This window comes from Dioscorea cayenensis, chromosome 17 (assembly GCF_009730915.1).
Source record: "Dioscorea cayenensis subsp. rotundata cultivar TDr96_F1 chromosome 17, TDr96_F1_v2_PseudoChromosome.rev07_lg8_w22 25.fasta, whole genome shotgun sequence".
Classification (NCBI taxonomy): domain Eukaryota; kingdom Viridiplantae; phylum Streptophyta; class Magnoliopsida; order Dioscoreales; family Dioscoreaceae; genus Dioscorea; species Dioscorea cayenensis.
Window position 1 is genome coordinate 17,820,863 of NC_052487.1, and position 18,075 is coordinate 17,838,937.

General features: G+C 29.0%; 1 protein-coding gene across 1 annotated transcript; it reads right to left on the minus strand.

The window, feature by feature from the left end:
• Positions 1-13,701: 13,701 nt before the first annotated feature.
• Positions 13,702-15,129, minus strand: LOC120280244 (GATA transcription factor 12-like). The gene is made up of 2 exons (XM_039287018.1): positions 14,729-15,129; positions 13,702-14,482 (listed from the first exon to the last, which is right to left on the minus strand). Exons 1-2 carry the CDS (start codon positions 15,041-15,043, stop codon positions 13,775-13,777), a joined length of 1,023 nt encoding a protein of 340 aa, XP_039142952.1. The 5' UTR covers positions 15,044-15,129; the 3' UTR covers positions 13,702-13,774.
• Between the last annotated feature and the right edge of the window lie 2,946 nt (positions 15,130-18,075).

An 18,075-nucleotide genomic window follows, 5' to 3' on the forward strand; every position in this document is an offset into this window, starting at 1 on the left:
ACACTGCCTCTGCGTCAGCGAATGGGTTTCTTTATATATGGATCTCTTTCGCGAAAAACCCCCTTTCAATTCCTAAAATTACTGTTTTTACTTCTTACCCCCTATAAAATTTGAAATTCCTTCCTTCTTTCATATTGCCTTATGAAAATTTATTTTCTAAGAAAAAAATAAATTTGAAATTCAATTTTATTTCATAAACGATTATAAATTTAAAAAGAAAAATGTAATATCATGCCTGATATTAAAAAATTATATTTCTTCTTTCTTATTTGTAGAAAATGGCAGAATGGTAAATAAAAGCGAAAGAGATGGGCAACTTCATAGGAAGAAGGGAGGCATGAAGGTTGCGTGGGCGGGAGAAGGGGAAGGGACAAAATAATGACAGTTAATGCATGCGGCCTCGATTTATGTCCTTTTTTTTAAATTAAAATAAATTAAATTAAAAATTAAAATATTTAAGAGGGACTGATTTGCAAAAAAGAGGGGATTGTTGTGATGATGTATGACACAGAGCAAATGACATGACATCATGATGAGTTGTGTTTGTGTGAGAGAGAATGAGATGGAGTGCATCACATCACGTCACATCATGGCTTGGATCGAGTGGTGATTTGAGGGTTGTTAAGTGCCTCGGGATCTGGATTTAGGACAGAAATAAAGTGGTTGGTGGAGGATGCTGAAATAATAATATTAGTTTTTTATTTATTTCAAAAATTATTATTATTTTATGTTCAACGAGATTCAAGAGAATGTTTTCTTTTTTTTTTACTCGGAATATAAATGTGAGTAATTTATTGCTTTTTGCTAAACAAGTGTCCTTTGAGATAGTAGCATTAGAATTTAAAAAATAATTAATAACTTAAATAATGGATTATTTGATTAAAAAAATTTATTACCACATTTTTTTTTTTTAAATTTTAGCAATAGACAACATGTGCCCCACTCAAAGATTTCTTCAATGATAGACAAGTACATAAATACATTTGTTACAATAACATGTAGACCTTCAAAGATTTTATTATTGTAGGCAGACACTTAAAAATTCACCACATTTACGTAAAGAAAACTTGTAAAAATAATATTGAGCTAATAAACCTCTCATATCAGATAATATTGGAAGGAAATAATACAATTCTTCCCATAAAAAATCTATTAAGAACCCATTTAAATAGTGAACATTCACTAATCTCTGTAATAATTTATGAACATTACTATAAATAGTACAATGACGCAAGATTTTAAACCTGCACTTATTCATGTATTGCCAAGTACTTTTACTACTGAACTAAACAAGTGTTGGCACTTCACTATTCACTTGAGAACAACATCAATATCTGTTTTGAAAATAACATAATTTGTCATTGAGTGTATAAGTTTTTAAAAAATTATTTATTTTTAAGAACAATAATTTTCATGTTAAAAGATTGTTTATTAAAAAAAGTTTAATTGTCCCTATAATTATGTACTTTCTGCCTTTTTAGTCTTTCTAATATTTTTAGATGCAATTAAATCCTCATATTTAGTCGAATTGGGTCGTTATAGTCCACGGTAATATTTTTATGTACAATTAAGTCTTTGCAATTTACACTTGTCCATCTACACCGCAGACTAGAATGGCCCAACTTGACTAAATATGAGGACTTAATTGTGCCTAAAAATATTATAAAGACTAAAAGGGCAGGAAGTACACAATTACAGGGACTTGTACAATAATTAAACCTAAAAAAATTGTATTATTCAACATATATGTTGTCATTATTATTATTTTTTTAAGATATTGCGACTTGATTCATTCAAAATAAGTGTGCAAAATTAAAAAAAAATTATGAACAATCATATTTTTGTCCAAATCAGCTCATGCAATAATAAAATAATTAATGATGTTAATATTTATGTAGTAAAACATATTGATTTCTATTTGAATTGGTTTTTCAGAAACATCTAAATTGATAAATAAGTTTTTTTTTAACTTCCATTAAATCTACTATTTTTCTATAATATTTATTTTATAAAATTAAAACATTTTAAAAAAAATACAAATTAATTAAATTTTTTAAATACTAAAAAAAATCTAAATGAGGCACCCACATAAAGATATTTTTTATGTAATTAAATTTTAACCAATGACAATTGTAGAATATTTTCGGATTAAAAAAAGAGCAGAGAGAATAGAGAAGAGAGACACCGACACAAAAAAACACTTAAACAGTTGAATGAACACCAATTATCCATTTGTACTTCTCTTCCTATTCATCCTACTATGATATAGCTAAAATGTGGAGCGTCACAGCTGTTAAATCCCAATCGTTAGATCTCAATACAACGGCTGATATGAATGCCCTCATACATTCATAGATTATGAGCCTTTATATATATGTATATAGGCGCATATTAGTTGAGTGGTTTATTCAAACCAAATACTAATAATTAATTTTCATCATTTATATTCTCAAATTCCCTTTGATTTGGTTGAATACGTTTGTGTTACTTTTCAGATTTTTGGGCAATAGAATTTTAAATTTTTATTTAATTATCCATGTTCATCACATGTTGTTAATTGGTTGAAGAAACCATCAATTTCGAATAGACCAAGTTCTAAACTCTTTAATTAATCCATTTAAATGTTTATATAAAAAATAAAATTAATTTAAAAAACACACACTCACACCAAATTAGCATTTTACATGATATATAAATTTTTACACATATAATAATCATTTAACATGCTGTTTTCAGAAATTTTCACTATCTTACAAAATTTTAAAAAATAAATAAAACTGGTAAAAATAAGCTTTCAGAAGTTTTGTTTACATAGTTTTTAATATTATTTTGAGACAAAATTTAAAAATATTTTTTTATTTCTACAATTTTGCACATGAAATTGTAAATAATTAATTAATTAATTATTAAAAAAAATAATTTCACATTTTTTTAGACAAAAACATTCATAAAGATAGCAATCATACTATCAAAAGCTAAAACTATATTATTATATTTTATTAAAGTTAAAAACTCAAAATAGTAACATTTTATTATTACCAAAACAAACATTATTTTTAATCTTCAGACACAAATAATAAAAATATCAATAGCTGAATAACTAAGCTATACTTAAAATTTATTAATTTTAATTGTTAATTTTAATCATCCATTAATAGCAAATCATTTTTGTAGCTTATTTATTTTCAAATTAATCTTACAACATACATGATACATATATCATGCATATGATATGATGTATGTATGTGTGCATGTGTATGATGAACATGTATGACATTAATAACTATTTAAATAAATAAATAAATAAATAAAAAGAGGATGTTGTCAGTGAAGCGGCAGCATGCCGTGAGAAGACCACTACCAAAAAAGCAACATTTTATTTTATTTAATATATCAATATATTTTATAAACATATATATATATTTTTTATTTTACAAAATATATAATATAATATAAAAAAAGTAGATATGGAATCGAGGAACAGGGTCCCACTGTGCGGCGTGGATGGACGGCCATGGGTCCCACTTTTTATATCTGTGTGATGACGTGTAACTCAATTTTTTTTGGGGTTATTTTTTGAACTATTTTTAGTTATATATAATCAATTTTTTTAATAATTTTGCAAAAAATGCACACTATATATACATATATGTATAGCCGCTTCCTTACTCTGGAAATGTCCGTATATTAAAAAATACACAGATATCTCCGGAGGCCATTAGATTAACCCCCGCTTTTCTTTTCTTTCGGCATCTAATTTGTCACCTCTGGATCTGAGTTATTAAATCTAACTCCTATATATTCCGTTCTTTCTCTCATACTTTTTAAATTTACAAATGTGCTTAGATAAATTTTAATGTATATATATATATATATAGATTTTGTCGTGTTTATTTTTGGGATAAGATATTGAGAGCCTTTATAGAGATCAGAGACTAGACATGTTTTAATAAGTCTTTTTCATATAAAAAGAATTAAATTTAAAATTAATTACTTAAGCGACGAAGTTTCTACTGTTTGGAAGTATCTTCGTAGGTAACTACATTGTCAGTGTACTTAAAGAAAAAAGCTATTTAGATTAAACATCTCTTAGAAAAAATATCTTTTAATATTATTTATAAAAAAATAAAAAATATTAGGACCCACAAAAAGTAATAATAGTGTTAGTGGTGCACCAACCGATGGATGCGCATGGCGCAACAATGGCCCCATCTTTACTTTTAAATTTCACAACTTAAACAAACCCTAATCATCTTTTGAATGCACATGAAAAACTTTCACTAAGTTTGAAATGGTTTTATTTTTTCTTTTGTCATTTGATTAATGATATCATATGATACTGTTTGAATTGTTTTTTGATATGCATTGAACCATGATATAAAGTACTTAATTATAGTATTAACAAAAGATTAATTAGATTAATAAAAGAGCTTTGGAATATTCAAGATTAAGATTAATTATGTAGTTAGTGTTGTCCCATTAGGGCCCTTTCTTTGCATGTTACTTTTTCAGTGTAAATGTAGACAATTAGAAGCTTTTTCTTGAAAGAAGAAAGGGAACATGTGTCTAAGGTGTAAAGTGTTATCACTTCCAATTAAATATATATAAAATTACATCATAAATAACAATGCCTTTTTCTTCTTCTTCTTTCTTTCATTCTTTAATTTTCTTTTATTTGGAGAGATTATAATGGCGGCCTTTTTATTTTTTGTTAAGTTCTGTTAAACAAGAAGATTTAATTTTGAGAAATATACATGATGAATGATTTTAATAGAACGCATGTATGTTTGTTGTTTAGGAATAAATAATAAATACAAAAGACTTGTGTAAAATTCACTTTTAGCTTTTTTTTTTTATTCTTGTCCAAATAAAAATTTGAAATTATTCTTTTGTTATAATAAATAGAACTTTTTTGAATTTTATGAGTGATTTTAACCTAAATTTATGCTATGATGATGTTTTGTTTATAATAAAAAATTTTAGTAATAAAAATTTATGTTGTGTATTAATTGGTAAAAATTACCAAAGTGCAACATGCATATGGATACATATTAATTGCATATTTAATAGCACATGCAAGGACATGTACTTACAGCTACAACAATGGCAATTAGATATAAAAAATAATGATGTGAAAAAACGATATGTTTGAAAAACTATGATTATACTACCTATGTTCTATTTTGTCAATGGATTGTATTCACAAGAACAATAGATTAAGGACTCATAGTACTGGTCTAAATATATTTCTTTCTATAAAAATTAACTTCACCATAAAATTTTAAAATAAATCATTATCATAACAATTAATATATTTGCCAATTGGTTCTTTGTGTGTGATAATTTTATTATTTTTTGTTTTCAATGCATTTAATTTGGTCTAAAGCCACTTTCTCTCAAGAATATTTAGCTAGTGTGTTGTGTGTCACCTTTTGCTTGAACCTAACATTCATATTCTTATCATATGAACACTAAACAGCTTTACTAGCAACTTAATTTTGCCTTTCTTCAATTAAAAATAAAAAACTCTTTGATTGATTCTATTATGTTAATTAATTATCCCCTTCATTCCCTTTGAAGATGACATCTAACCTTCAATAATCCTTGGACCATGACACACCACCCAACTTTTTTCTTTTTTTATTTAGATTTACATATCTTTAGAGGCTCCAAAATTTAACTTTTTTGTCCACCAACTAATTTATATTTGTAGGCATGGTTGAAGTTTGGATTCCTTTTCCCCACTTCCATTTTTTATATTTTTTTTAATTTACATGACACCTTATCATCTTCTCTTTCCTCTTTTCTTTAATTTGTTTATTTATTTACTTTTTTCTTTTAGGTAAAAGATCTTTAGAAGCAATAGTCAAATAACATAGTTCAATGAAGTTTGAATAATCACTAAATTTTAGTTAATCAAAGAAACATCCATGATTAATTAGATATTTGTGGGAAGTTTTTGCTCTCTAAGCTCTATGTTTAAAGCTCATTAAATATCCTTGATGCTATTCAAAACTCTCTCTCTCTCTATCTCTCTAATTATCTCATAACAATTATTATTAATGATCATGTTGTTTTACTTAAAAAAATATATATTTAAGTTCAATTTGAAACATATAAATCACTTGAAAAATCTAAATAATACACCATATGTGGTGGTATTTCAAGCTGAAGTTTAAAAATGTTTATACTAATAATGTTAAAATATCTCTCTTGTCATTGTCATTGTTGGGAATATTTCTAGATTTTCAAAATCAGTGCATTTGTTGTTATTTGCTTCTTTGAGTGGAGAACATCCTCTTTAATTTTTTAGCTTATCTTTTAAATTCTTTTAGTAAAATATAATAGAGATTTTATATCTATATTAATGATTTGTGCGATATATGCATATAGTTTGTTTTCAATAGGTGAATACAAGTGTAAGATAAGAAATTATTTTAAAATGAAAAATGCAGTCAAATTTGAGTTTATACAAAGCTCTATGTCTTTAACTCAAATAAATTATTTATCTTTACAACCTTTTATTACACACCGGATTTTAATAATATATTATATGACCATAAAAGTTAATATTTCTGTTTGTTATAATTTTTTTAGGCATTGTACTTTACCTTATGTTCATTTTCATTTTTATATTTTAAAAAATATTTAATATAGTTCATATACTATATATTTTAATAAACTTTTCATTTAACACTACTCTAATGATCATAATTCACTCCTCTATCATCTGTCAAATGCATATATATTATCTTATAATGTTTCTATCCACATCAATTCTTAAACTTTGTCTTTAATTTTATTGTATATATAATACAGTTTTTTTTCCTCCTCATTCCACATAATTTAAACAAGGATACTAATGAGATGATTATAACATGCTATATGATAACTCATCTTTTATTTCTGCATAAGTTTATAACAATGAAGGATTATCTCTAAACCATGATTTTTATATGCTTCAACCTTTTTATATGGAAAGACTAGAGTGTGTGTATTTTTATTATAATCAAAGGGAGAAATTGATTACAATTGTATAACTTTCTTTGAAACATTGAGAAAGTGTATTCAATTAGTGTGTTATGTGAATTTTTGTAAGATAAATATGATATGATGAATTGTAGGTGTTTTGATTTGTGAGAGATGCTACTTAACAAAATTAAAAACTTCAAACTTATGAGTTGTTGTTCTATAATTTATTATCAAACATTAAGCACATAAATTTGAAAGAAAGCAACAGTTGGATGGGGTTAATACTCTTTTCCCTCTTCTTAATTTGTAGTTTTTCTTTATTTTGATCTCTTCATTTAATTTCATGATTGGCACCATCTATGATTGACGAAACAATTATTTTATGATGACATGGCATCTAATGTAAATAATTTTTCTAATTTTGTTTAAAAATATTTTTTTTTTCACAAAACATTTGATATCAATTATTTGTAATCACTTTAGTAACTATTGTACAGTATCAATTGTGAAAAAAATTTATCAACTGAGAAGCCAACTTGAACAATTTTTCTATAAGTTAAAAATCTAAATGTTATTTTTAAATCAATTCTTTTAATACTGTACAATGGCATGTTCTTCAAATACATTGTGAACAAATAGAAGTCACAAATAAAAATGTATGAATGTGTGATGTGTGACTAAGTAAATTAAATCATATTTAAACAAGAAAAAAAATGGGTTTAAAGCATTCAAAATTAATCTTAAGGTGTTGTAATTAAATAGTGTGCAATTATATTGATTAAAAAATAATTAAGCAAAAGTTAATTTTTGCTCAATAATTAAGCAATCATATTGATCCATTTTTAATCCGTTTGTTATTGTAGTACAAATAGATCTCCATATTCGTTTGTAATATTACAAATAGATCCCTGTCAGTTTGTAATATTAAAAACGGATCCTTGTATCCGTTTCTTTTTTCTTTTTACTTATAAATATTTTATTTTTTAAAATTCATTTTATCTTGAAATAGTCAATATATTTAGAAATGTAAACATCTTGAGTTTTTTGAAAAACTTCTTCTGAATGTTTATATATTTAAGTTATTATATATATATATTAACTATATATATATATAAATTCATTAAAGAAAATTATTGGTGTTGTTTATGTATATAAGCCATTTAAAAAATTTTCAAAATAATTTTTATCCTAAAAAGATATACATATAAAAGGAGTTAATAATCTTACAAAATTATATCTTCAAATAATTATTATATTTTAAAAATTTATATATTTGAAATGTTACACGGTTAAGAAAATTTTTAATTAATTAAATTATTTGTAAGCAATTATTTTTTTCAAAAAGATAATCAAATTTTGAAAATTTGGAACTAATATTCATTGAATCCTAATCCTATAAATAAGTATCTCCACATTAATTTTTTTTAATAAATATTTTTCAATTTAGCAACATAAGTTTTGTTTCCGTTTCTAATTTACAAATGGAATTATCTTCCGTTGTTAATATTAGAAACAGATTTGTAATCCGTTATTAATTCGTTGGTAATTTACAAATGGAGTTAGAGCCGTTTCTAAAATATAAACGTTTCAAATGTTGAAACGGATGTAAATTCCGTTTGTAAAATTGAATCGGATTGATAATTCATTATTAATCCATTTTAAATTGGTAACAAAACAAGTCGGTTACTAAATTACAGTTTGTAATTCAACATCTTCTCGTAGTGATTATGCACCAAGATGGATTTCATTTATCTCTATATGTGAGGTTTCCCAATAGTATCTCCAAGGAAATACTTAAATTTTTGAATTCATATGATAGTTAACTGATTAAGGATCCCATATTGATTAATGTAATATATATATATATATGTTATGCATCAAGATGGATTTCATTTATCTCTATATGTGAGGTTTCCCAATAGTATCTCCAAGGAAATACTTAAATTTTTGAATTCATATGATAGTTAACTGATTAAGGATCCCATATTGATTAATGTAATACATACATACATATATATAGATATATCTTATTAATTTCATTTCTATATTATCACTTAACCTAGAAAACACATTTACTTTGTATATTGGTCTACTAATCAGAAAATGAAGAGCAAGCTATAAACTCAATCTATAAGATAAAACTAGATGATTACAAAAATGTTTCGTTGAGATATGAAACATTGTTTTGATATTTAATCATAAGATTGAATTGATAATTTGATTAAATCAAATTAATTAATTGTGATTTTATCTTTTCTTTTTCTTTTTTTCCCCTCTTTCCCAAATTGAAATTGGACCAAACTCCACCTTTAATTACTTTTCTGTGATATATATCTACACACCAATAATAATAATAATAATAATAATAATAATAATAATAATAACAACAACTGAGCAAACTATGGGCCAACAATGACCATGAACTTCAAGTAAACAACTAGCTTGTGTACCTTTCAACTTGTGGAAATTAAAACTAAATTGTACACTTAATTTTTATTAAATGCAAAGAAAAATTCCAAAAGTTTTAACATGAAAAAGGATATACAGCTATATAAATATATTAAATTTAAACTAATGTAGCCAATTTTCCAAATAAATAAATAAATAAATAATGAGACATTTTTACAGCATGAGTTTTGTATGAAAATAACACTAACCAAATTTAGTACTATCCAACTTGTTGAATTTATAACTTAGTGCATAGAAAAGGAATATATGTATATATATATCGAAGGATGAATTAGGAAATAGAGCTATATTTAAATAAAAACTAATCCAAAAATAAAGAAATTAACTTTTCCTAATTTTTGCAAAAAAGACCCAAAAATAGAGCTTTAAAACTCTAGAAGCATGAGAATAGAATAAGTTGATATACTATATGGTTTGTTCTTATTTATGAATAATGTTTCATTCTTTTTTATATATATATATATATAGCCCTTTTTTATATATCATTTTATTTTCAGAGAATTTGCCTAAAATGATTCAGTTCTTTAAATAACTAAATTGAGTCAATTTTGAGCTTAGAAAGATGTGAACATAACTAAAGTTGAATTAAGATGAAATACTATCAACTGGATGCTAGTTTAATTATTTAAACAAATCTAAACTAAATTTGAACTTAAAAAAAAATATAAATCAACCAAAATACAATCAAATAAGAATGAAAATTCATCAATTATAATTAAAAAATTGTAATATATATATGCATATATATTATTAGAGTCTAGAGTAATATACTTAATTATGAAAAATCCAAACCAAGTGAAAACAATAAAATCAAACAAGATACAAATTTAAAATATAAAATAATACAAACTTTCAAATTAAAAATAATGGTCCAAAATATTCAAACATACAAGTACATCAAATTATTCAAAGGAAAAATTTACCAAAAACTCATTACTAACATGTTTAATTAATCAAGTACTTACATTATCACGACACAAACAAAATGAACAAAAATACAAACTCTTAAATCTTAAATCAAGAGGGAAAATGATGCAGCGGTATACTTGAACCCGTTGATTCGCCTTCAAATGTTGGTAACAAGTTGTCCAAACCCTATTGATCAAAGATAATCAGGAATTGGGAAGAGTAAGATCTTATTAGTCAAGAAAATGATGATCACAAAACTAATTTTCCTCTTACCTGTAGGCTTACATTAAATAAGCGAAAATAGCACTAAGAAATGAGATAATTCAAAAAATTTACAAAAAATAGTAAATTCTCAAATATCAGCAAGAAATAAAAGATCTAACAAAATAAAGAATATTGCCACAAATGGCTCACAAATAAGAGATTTATATCCTAAGATATAACGAAATCAATTATTACTAAAAACGGTAAAATTAAGGTTTTTGATGCCTAAATGATGGAATTGGGCCAAATTTTGGTATGACTCACTTGTGTTTTTTGTTCTTTGACATGTTTTCCATCAAATAGACCCGGTCAAATCATAAAATCCCATCGCCCGCCAAATTACCAAAAATGCCCTTGCCTCGTACTTCTCCATGTACGTACATGGCACGTCCTCTATACACCCGTTATCAGAAAATTCATAAAAAAAATTTAAATAAAAGATGAATATAAATAGATAGATAGATATGGTTGGGTCCAAGTGCATGTACCAAGGTTGTGTTTGAAGTGGTTGGGTCCATCAAGTTTAGTACATACTTTTTAGCACGTTAATGGTTGGGATGGTGGGTGTTCAATCAGATACAACTAATTCCAACCACTTGGATGCACCCTTATGCCCCTACCAAACCCTTCATCTTTAATTTTTTCAATTTCTCAAACTTATAATTCGGCCAAGCTTTAATTTTTCTCATTCAATTTATAAAATAAAATCAATAGTTTTATAACATTCGTTTTATTTTATCGAACACTTATGATATTGTACTATTTTATTCTAATATAGACAAAATTATAATTTACTTTTTACAGAGGATCAAATATTTAACATGAGTTTAAAGTTTTTTATATTTTTTCTTTGTCTTGATTTATTTTGTTCGTATCATATTGACATTATTCTATTTTGTATTTTTTCAAACTATTGACTTCTTATGAACATTGTATTGGTTTGAAAATGACTTAACTCAATATTTGCATTGTAGATGAACAGAGAGATGTTTTGTCCTCATATTTTTATGTTTTTTAGTCGATGTTCTTAATTAATATGTACATTAGAGAAATTATTTTGTTTGGGGAATATATATATATATATAGTCCTTTGAATTGGCGGATGAATTTATGAAAATTTATTAGTTAATAATTATATATATACAAACATACATAATTAATGAGAAGAATAAAAGCAAGGATGGAGGCATGCATGTGAGCACCTCTTGCTTTGTTCCCTTCTAAACAAACATTATAACACTATTTCATGTCTTATAGTTAAAAGTCATATCTAAAGGGAGTTTGGTTGGGAGTTTAAAGATAAGAGTTTGGAGATTTATTTTTTATTTTTGAAGTTGAAAGAAAAACATTTATTTATTTCAAACACCAACCAGAGTTAAATTCATAAATCTTTAAAATTCGATGTATTTGTATATACATATTCCACTTTACATATACAGATATACTATGAAAATAGTATAATACCCGAATTAATCTTTCTACTTTTCTTTCTCTTCAACTAGTCTTTATATTTTTAAGAATAAAAAAAAGCTAATTGAGAAGAGACTAAAAGAGTAAAAAAAACTAAGCAGCCCCATTTTCAAGAGTAGAGGGACAAAAAAAGAGAGAGAGAAAAATAGAGAAACCAATTCAGATATTATATCATGTGAAAATATATTAAAAAATATATGAGTGCTCCTTTAGTAATAAAAATAAAACTTTGTTAATTTTACATAGATGTAATGAATAATATATTTTTTTAAATGTAAAAATATATATAATTATTTTATCATTTTAAAATGTAATAATATACTCAAATAATTTTTTCTAAACAATGTTAATATATTGAATTTATAAAAATAAAAAAAGAACTTTAACAATAATTTAAGTAACACACTAAACCCAAGGTAGAAGATAATAATAATAATAATGGAGTAGTTATAAAGAAAAGGAGTAATAATAATGAAAGAGTGGTGTTGGATCGCGTGAGAAGGAAGCAGATACATCATACATGCCCATGGGTTTTAGGGCACTCACCCAACATTATTCCACACACCCCATCTTCTTCTTTCCTGTTTCCTTTCTCACCATCTTCATGTCTATACCATGTTCCTCCACCCTTTCCTTCTTTTTTTTTTCAATAAATAAATAATGGTGTAAAAAAAACAATATAAAAACAGTAATCATCTCATACGTTTTCCAATGCGCTTTATTTTATCTATTTATTTATTTATTTACAATAAATGACAGACTGTTACATAGATGCACTAGTTATAGTTCATATCAAGTTAATAAATTCTCCACTGAAAGACCTATCGGAGACCTGTTAAAATAATAGTGCATGAATAGTATTGATATATTAGCACGGCATAAGATTTTGACCTGGTGTCTGTTCACCTACTGCTATATGAATCCACTTTGCTATAGCACTATGAGGGAAGAGATTCATGTCTACTCCTGAAACTTTATTTTTCAAATTTTATTATTTTTTTAATAAATGTGATTAAACTTGTTATTTAATTTGAAATTATAACTTTCACTTTAATATTTTCAATAAATATTAATTAAATAAAAAAGACCAATATATATGTGGTCAAACAAATAATTTATCATTTATCAAAATAATGCGTAATTATTATTATTACTCATAGACATAAATGATTTTTTCCCCATGTTCATTATTACATAAAATGCCTAAAAAAGTTATGATTTTATTAACTGATATGAAAATATATATTAATTTTAGGAATTACTATTAAACTTTATTAATTAGAAAACAATTCATCAGTAAAGATAGTTGGCAGTTAGATGTCCGTACAAAACAATGACAATAATTAAAAAAGCGGTCTAGATGATTCGACCAAGTAGGCCATGATACCGAGCCATACCCTGCCCTTTTTTTTCAACTTAAGACCCTGGAAAAAATGGAAATTAAATCAAAGGGACTGTAATGAAAATTTTCAAATCATTTAATGGACCTGTTTTGAAATTTTAGCCATGTGCGCGGTTAGATGACTTCCGCCCATTTTTTATTCTTTTCTTTAAAGAAAAAAAAAAACAAAATAAAAAACAGAATTATATCATTTAAAGATCAAAATAGTTAAAAACACAAAGAAAAAAGGGACACAAAGAACAAGAGCTAGAGCTAGTGAACCTACCTAGCAATGGAGGAACTAGGGTTTTAGATGAGCTGACGGAAATCGGGGCCGATGCGGTGGTGGATCAAGAAGTCATCGCCGGGAACGGAGTCGTAGCCGCCGGCGGTGGAGATGAGGAACTGCTGCTGGTGAAGGACATCCTTCTGGCGCCGTAGTTCAAGCACTTTCCGATGAGAATTGGAGTGCTTGGAAAGCACGAAAGTAGGACTCGAAGCCGGTCGGTACTCCGGCACGAGCCGGCCGGACTTATACCGGACGCCGCACGCGTTGCAGAGCGTCTTCGGCCCCATCGGCCCCGTCCTCCACTGCGGCGTCTTCTCCGTTTGGCAGTGCAAGCACTTACGCCCGTCGGATGCGGCGTATGTCGGGCCTTCCGATGGATCCTTCTTCTTCTTCGCCGCCGTGGGTTTCTTAACCGGAATCTCAGAGACGGCGGCGGGGGAGGCGGCTGCATCGTCGGCGGTGGGGGAATCAAGAGGGGAGAGGGCGAGAAGGCGGGAGGACCAGTTACAAGGTGCGGCACGGGATCGTTTGCTACGGGCTTTGCCGGGGACGGGAGTTTCTGGGAGGAAGCGTGGCTGAGATGCGGCGGCGGAAACGTCGCCGTCGGCTGGGGTTGACGCCGATGAGGCCTTGACGCCGGAGATGAGCTGAAGCTTCTCCATGTCCTCGCTGGAGAACGACTCTTCTACCAAGTTCGAAAGCCATTCCAGATCCGCGAGCTCATCGTACTGTGAATTCATAAAATTATATATATATATAAAAAAAACAATTAATTAATTAATTAATTAATTAATTATAATAATTATATAATTCAAAACGGAATTCAGTTTCGGAGGATCCTCGATCATGCGTACGTTTGCTTGAATTGAAGAGGCGCGATAATTTGAATCTTAATCTAATTTTTTTAAAAATTTTTGGCGGAGAAATCAAATCTGAAGAAAATTCGAGAAAAAAAATGAGAGCGGGATCAGTACCACCGGTTCACAAAGGTCGCCGGAGAGAGAGAATTCACCGGAGAACCGAGCACCATAGCCGGAGAGCGATGAGTTGCAACTATCCACGGCGGTGATCATGGACGCCGACGATGAATCACCGCAGCTCCCACCTGAGGCATGTGATCCCCCCTCATCGGCATGGACGTCGGAAACGATGGGTTCCTCCTCATCATCGTCCTCGTTGGAGAAATCAAGCAGGTCCTCAACAGCAAACTGGTCCCCTTGCTTGTCGGCCGGGTACTGAGAGCCGCCGCCACGGCACAATCCGCCATGAAGGTACTCCGGAGCTTCCATCGGAGAAGAAGATCGAAGAAGACGTTAGGGTTTATTGTGAGCGTTTCAAAGACGAGACGAGACGAGACGAGAGAGAGAGAGAGAAAGAGAACGAAACGAAGGAGAGCTCGAATGGAGAATTTCAAAGAGTAAATAAAGCGAAAAAGAAAGGGGTGAAAATGGAAAATTACTAATTTCTTTTAATAAGTTCTACCATCTACCTCACCGAATTTACGATCCTACCCTTACTTTCCCACCGTTGATTCTACAGTTAACATCCATCACTCACCCGAAATGTCCAATTTGCCCATACCCGGAACTACGTCCACATGCGGGTGTTGGTAATAAAACAGTAAAATCGCAATGAATGCGAACGATAAGTGCAAAACCGTAATTACGGACCCAAAGAGTTGAGTTAAATGATGAATTTGGTTAAGGTTAACCAGTTAAACCACCTCCTTAGGACCCGATCTAGCGGAGCTTGTCCACGCGACTCGTGCATTAGCGTCCAAGTTTACAGCCGGATTCCCCTCTCTCCTCGGGAATCGCCCTTTTTTTTAAAAAAAAATATAAATATAAATATAAAAATTAATTATTTAATTAATTAATCAGTTGATTAGTTCTGATTAACCTGTTCTTAATCCACTGTTTACTTTAATGCATGAGGCCACGTTTAAGCACGACGGTTACAGCTTGGCTATGAGAGTGTCAACGGTGGGGATCTGGCCACGTGGACTGGGGTTATGGATTTGCGACACGTGGGAGTTGGACTACGTCAGCTGGGACCAAGGTGTTGATCCCGAGGTGAATCGTCGTTGGGAAACGGGATAGGAGAGTTTTCTTCTGGGTTTTCTATTATGATGGAATGGACGGTGGTGATTTGATGATTGATTTTGGGTGGGACCCGGGAGAGCGCACGTGATAGGAGAAGCACCAAACGTCGGTTGGGGATCTAGCGCTCGTGTCAAAAGCCATTGCGAGCGGTGGTCAAGGACACGTGGCGAGATCTGGTTCAATCGAATATTGTTCCGGGTTCTTTCCCGCACGTACTCGTGGGGATAGTCACGTGATCATGTCACGTGGAGCGCACGCGATGCACTAATTCATTGGATTTTTCTTTTTTTTTTTTTTTATTATTTTTTTTAAAGATCCAATTGATTGGAATTAAATAATACATGTTACACATGAGTGTAGGTTTATTGTTTATTTGTTTGGGAAAGAAGGGAGGTTCCTTTTATTTTATTATTATTAAACTTAAACATTTAATTATTTTTATATTTTAAATTAAAAAATTTATGGGCAAAATGTAGTATATTGATTCAAGTGTAGGTATGATGGTCAATTATGACCAATAAAATTTATATGTTAGATTTTCCATATTTGTTACAATTTGTTTCATGTTTATTTTGCATCAAATAGTCATTACTTTATAAAGGAAAATTGCATATGACAATTTAATAAACACAATTAATTAATAATATAAATTTTAAATTTTATTAAAAATATTCGTTAGGAAAATGATTATTTGACAAACCACATGTCATCAAATAGTATTGCCACATAATAGTGATAGGCAAAGACGTAAGGTTTAGTGGTATTGTTATTAGATTTAGGTATTGTTACTGTTTTAAACGAGTCCAATAATTCTCTGTCGTGACTTTTATCACTCATGTGATTCTTGTTGGGTTAATAAATTTTTAAATAGTCATTGAGTCACTGTAACTGTTATACTAATATATTTGTTTCTTGACAACTCTTTAACGAAATGACACTTTTCTCTTAAAAAAATTATTTTGGAAAAAATATAACAAAAATCTTTAGTGTTGTGTTAGTTTTCAATATTATTCTTATCTGTATATATATATATATATATTTTGAAACTATTTATTATGATATGGCTCTAATTGAGAATTTACACTATTTTAATTCCATTTGGACGGAGAATATTACTGATATTTGTAAGTCAGGTCACCATCTACATTATTTTTTAATTTGTTTAATGATTCAAAAAGTAGATAGAATAATAATTATATTTTTTTAGTTGTACATCAAGCCATAATCTCATCAGAAGAATATACATTTTCACATCAGAAAATAATAATAATAATAATAATAATAATACTGAAATCCCAAAAAACCCCTTTAAGTTTGTAAATATTACCAAAAAAATACCCCGTTAGTTTTTGCAATCCCTCAAAAACCCCTCTTTTTAAACTCCATGTTTTTTTCAAACTCCCCAAAGCCCTCGTAAATGGATGTCAACGGAGTGAGTTTTTAAATTTTATGAACGAAAATGCCCTTGCATGGGGAGTCGTGATCTGCAGCCCATCTCAGCGATTTGAGAGGAAGTTGGGGGTGGTTTTCCGTATGGGTAACTCCCGAGAGACGAATTTATTGGAGCCGCTTACTTGCTTTTTTTCTCAACTCGCCTCTTCAACTCTTTCCATTTCCAAAGCTCGCCTCCGAAGTTGTCTCTCACCGCTGAGCCTCTGTATTTGCAGCTTTTTCTCTTTCCACCCCAGTATCTCAAAGGAGAAGTCCCACGCAAGTAGTTGGCATTTCATCGGCTTGCAATCTAAGGTATTGAGTATGATTTTATGTTAACTATTCTCATACAAAAGAAAGATTTTTTTCGGTTTTGTTTTTGTGCTCCTATTTTTTTGTTGGAAGATATCAAGTCTGCATGGGGATTTCTACTGGGGTTTTTGTTAGTCTCAGGGAGATTTCTGGCTAGGGTTTTGTGTTTGTTTTTGCATTTTTGTTCTAGATACACTCATCGAAAAATAGTTTATTTTCGATTGTTATGATTTGTGTAATATTTATAATAGTACATTTCCCCATTCATTTGATATGGTATGCGCTTTTACAAAATGAGGTGTTACGCTTTAAAAATGAGATGTTGTCAGCTGTTTAAATTTTCTCGTCTCTGCTTTAATATTGTTGTCTCTGCTTTAACAATTTGATATCTCTCGCTTTAATAACTCGAAGGTTACCGCTTTAAAACCTTATATTTCCGCTTAAACATTTTGTGAATACCGCATGTTGAATGTGTT

Bases quoted from the DNA above. Each gene is read 5' to 3' on its own strand.
- LOC120280244 (XM_039287018.1), bottom strand. From the start codon at position 15,043: ATGGAAGCTCCGGAGTACCTTCATGGCGGATTGTGCCGTGGCGGCGGC. The intron at 14,483-14,728 runs GTACTGATCCCG...ATGAATTCACAG, and splicing joins GCGACCTTTGTGAACCGGTG to TACGATGAGCTCGCGGATCT.